This window comes from Octodon degus, unplaced genomic scaffold (assembly GCF_000260255.1).
Source record: "Octodon degus isolate 3935 unplaced genomic scaffold, OctDeg1.0 scaffold00102, whole genome shotgun sequence".
Taxonomy (NCBI): domain Eukaryota; kingdom Metazoa; phylum Chordata; class Mammalia; order Rodentia; family Octodontidae; genus Octodon; species Octodon degus.
In genome coordinates this window covers 10,057,137-10,061,186 of record NW_004524678.1, presented here as the reverse complement: position 1 = coordinate 10,061,186, position 4,050 = coordinate 10,057,137, and the positions used below count along the sequence as shown (strand labels likewise).

General features: G+C 38.2%; 1 protein-coding gene across 4 annotated transcripts in view; it reads left to right on the top strand.

Moving 5' to 3' along the window:
• The first annotated feature begins 1,498 nt into the window (after nt 1–1,498).
• Nucleotides 1,499–4,050, top strand: part of Prpf39 (pre-mRNA processing factor 39) — a 38,013-nt gene continuing 35,461 nt past the window's right edge. Inside the window, exons 1-4 of one of the 4 annotated variants that reach the window (XM_023723754.1) lie at nt 2,290–2,415; nt 2,599–2,667; nt 2,771–2,933; nt 3,062–3,180. In XM_023723754.1, the coding sequence (XP_023579522.1) occupies nt 2,847–2,933; nt 3,062–3,180 (206 nt within the window). In that variant the 5' untranslated portion in view covers nt 2,290–2,415; nt 2,599–2,667; nt 2,771–2,846. Of the gene's footprint in view, nt 1,851–2,289; nt 2,934–3,061; nt 3,181–4,050 lie in introns of those variants that run through there. The other 3 variants (XM_004638778.1, XM_023723752.1, XM_023723753.1) reach the window with 3 other exon arrangements.

The following is a 4,050-nucleotide window of genomic DNA, read 5'->3' as shown; positions in this document are numbered from 1 at the left end:
GCAAAAATGTTAACAGTTATTTTTTTTTTTTCCCGGAACTGGGGATTGAATTCAGGCCCTTGCACTTGCCAGGGAAGCACTTATTCCACTGAGCCATCTCCCTAGCCCCCAACAGTTACTGTCTTCATAGAAGTGGGATGTGTTTTTATAGTTTGGCTGGCTACTTACTTTTTTTTTTTTTCTTTCTTTGCTGTTTCATAGGCGCTTTAAAAACCTGGATTTCACTATCATTATAAAGTTTCAAGTCTAGGCCCCACAAAAGGTAACTGATAAGCTCTTTAAAAGAACTATAGGGCTGGACAGACAGCTCAGTGGCATAAGCACCTGCCTGATAAGTGCAAGGTTCTGAGTTTGATCCCTGGTACAGAAAGGGAAAGGAAGGAAGGAAGGAAGGAAGGAAGGAAGGAAGATAGACAGATAGATAGATTCCTTAGCTCCAGCCTCAGTGATTCTGAATTGTAGGTTGTGGCCCAGGAGGTTGTACTTACACCAAATTCCTTTAATGATTCAGAGGAACAAAAGCTACCCATTGGTATCTTAATGGTAGCATTTCTAAAGATTTTTTTTTTTTTTTAATGTTTTTAGTACAGGGTCTACAGGGTCTCACTTTACTCGTAGTGATTGTCCTGTTTTACGCCTCCCAAGTGCTGGGATGACAGGCGTGCACCACTATGCCACACCAGCTACCGGGCTGGCCCTAATGGTAGCATTTCTAGAGCATTTTATTTGAGAAGGTGCAGACGCTATATCTCTAGAAAAATTGCATATTATATGGTAGACATTATCAGCATCCCATCTAACCATTTTCCTTGCTAATAATATGTTGATTTTATTCAGAATAGCAGTATGCTTAATCCCATGTAAAGGGTTATGAGATTAAGGAAAAAAAAACCCCTAGGGACTGGCCAGATAGCTCAGCAGATTAAAGTGCCTGTTTAGGCAGACACAGTGACCTGGGTTTGATCCCTAATCCCTGGCATGCTGTGCCCCCAGTGACTGAGACTGGGCGTGGTGGTGCATGCCTGTATTCCCACTGTTTGGGAGGCTAAAAACAGGAGGAGCCCTAGGAGTCCAAGTCCAATCTGTGTTGGGACCCTGTAGCCCACCCTGTACTTACTAAATACATTAAACAAACAAACAAACAAAAAGAACAAAAACTGGAACTCTTTACTTTTTCTCATTAAAAGGTGTGGTCATAACTAGTGCAGTTCTTCCTTATTCCATTTCATTCCTACTTGGAATTTGAACATTTCAAGTAATTTATGTCTATTATAAGGGATTAGCCAAAAAAAATTAGGAAATACCAGCTGTGCCATTGTCAAGCCTGTAGCACAATGCCGTTTTCCCATTATGCAAGAGAATAACAAATTCCTCTTTGTTTTAAACTATTGTTAATATGTTTTGTAATATATTCAAATGAATATATTTCCTAATAGCTAAGTAGGGCTTTTAAAAGATGTCATTGATGCCAAATAACCTTTTTGGTGTGTGTTTCCACAGGTCATTAACTGAAGACAAAAGAAATAGCTATGCAAAACTCTCACATGGATGAGTACAGAAATTCTAATAATGGCAGCACAGGCAACAACAGTTCAGAGGCTGTAGTAGAACATCCTGCTGATTTTAGCACTGAGATTATGAATGTCACAGAAATGGAACAGTCACCTGATGGCTCTCCCAGTGTAAATGCATCTACAGAAGAAAGTGAAATGACAAATACTGTGGATCTTCCAGTGACAGAAACAGAAGCAAATTTTCCTCCAGAATATGACAAATTTTGGAAAACTGTAGAAAATAACCCTCAGGATTTTACAGGCTGGGTATATTTGCTTCAATATGTAGAACAGGAGGTTAGTAATTTATATAAGTAGTATCAGATAGACAGCTTTGCCAAGTAATACTGGCTCAGGACTTGTTATTTTGTAATGAAAATTGACTTTTAAAGTAATTTTAGATTAAGTTGAATAGCATATCCATATACATTAGCTTTGAAAATAACTTAAAGCATTTGTATATGGTGCAGAACCAGTAGAGTCCAAGCCTACTGTTGCATAATAGTTTCAGTTTGTATGTGTGCAACGTTACTGAAATAAAAGGTATCTTTTAGGGCCGGGGGTATAGCTCAGTGGTACACCATTTGAGGCCATGAGTTCCGTCCCTTGCACTATCAGAAAAAAAAACAAAACAAAAAAAAAAACAAGTTACCTTGTCTTTGACAGGGTTAGTTCCTTATTTATTTTTAAATGAGAATTTCCAGGATGTTTAAATGTCTTATTTTATTTTCATCAGAATCACTTGCTGGCTGCCAGGAAAGCATTTGACAGATTTTTCATACACTATCCGTATTGCTATGGTTACTGGAAAAAGTATGCAGATCTTGAAAAGCGACATGACAACATTAAACAATCAGATGAGGTGCGTACATCACTGAATAAAGTTAACTTTATTAGGTACTGTAAGCCAATAAATAACGAAACAAGACTTTTTTTTGGCTGGCAGTACCTACCATTTATGGTCAAACAATTTTTACAGGGTATTTTATTTGCATTTGTCACTCTTGTGGCATTTGTAGCTAATATTTTCTCTCTTTGTTGGCAGGTGCGTTAAACCTCTACAGTTTGTCAAGCTTTGCAGTGCAAGCCTCTGTATTACACTGCAGCTTAACAAGTAGGGCAGGGCTTTTCTCTCACTTACATTTATTTCTCATTTTCCAAACAATATAGTTGGTTTGCTAGTCACATTTGCTACGTCTTATTGCATTTTTGGTCAGACGCTGTCATTGATGCTCTAATGGGTCTGTGCCCTATGGTCTGTAACCCAAAGCCTGCCCACACAACCCGGTCAGAATGCAGGGACTGCTGCGCTTTGAAGATCAAGACTCTGCACGTGGGGATCAGAACATTGCCATGTTCTATCCAACCTCCACCCAAATGGTAATGGTAGATTATTTAAACAAAATTCCAGTAATTAGTATTTCTAAGGTTCACCGGATAACACAGTGTTACCTCTCTGTTAAGAAATAATGAAGTATTTGAAGTACAGTTGATTGTTTTCTTCTTAGGTGTATCGTCGGGGGCTTCAGGCAATACCTCTTAGTGTTGACCTTTGGATTCATTATATAAACTTCTTAAAAGAAACATTGGATGCTGGAGATCCTGAGACAAATAATATCATAAGAGGGTATGTGAAACATTGATACCCAAAAATGTTTGAAGATGTCAGTAAATAATCTGATACTGATAATAGAACAACTCTTGAATGCTAAATTGGAAGTTTCATATTTATCTTTCTTTCCCCCTATATCAAAAATGGTAACAAAGGGCCACCAAGCAGGGACCAGGGTTCTATCCCTGGCACCACATGCCCACTGGCTCTGCCCCCTGGGCACACTGAGCCAGCCACCGAGATTGGGTGTGGTGACACCAGCCTATAATCCCAGTGCTGGGAAGGCTGAAAACAGGAGGATCACCACATAGCAATCTGCATAGATTACTAGATCAATTGTAGATCCAGCCTGTGTAGTGAGACCCTGTACCAAATACAATTTTAAAAAAAAGATAACACATAGTAAACTTACTCATTTACTTATTTATTTTCTTTTTAGGGAAGGGTCTCCAGGGTGTTCAGGGTCTCACTACTAGATCAGACTCGTAGTGATCCACCTGTTCATAGCCTCCCAAGAGCTGGGATTACATGTATGCACCACCATGCCCAGTCTCAAACTTATTTTTGATTATTTAAAAGAAAATAATAAAGCCTTTGTTCATTCCATACCCCCTTTACTTATGTTTCCAGTTTTGCTCCTCTCATGGTTGCTGGCATAATTTGTGTTTTCAGATGTATTTTTCAAACATACTTATGCATTTTTGATGTTGTTTGACTTGTCTTAATTGTTTTGAAATCTTTCTACCTTTTTTTTATATTTATTTCTTTAGTATGTATTTAGTACAGCATCTATAGGGTCTCACTACATAGATCAGACTCATAGTGATTCTCCTGTTTTCAGCCTCCCAAGCGCTGGAATTTTTTTATTTTTTATTTTTTTTAATA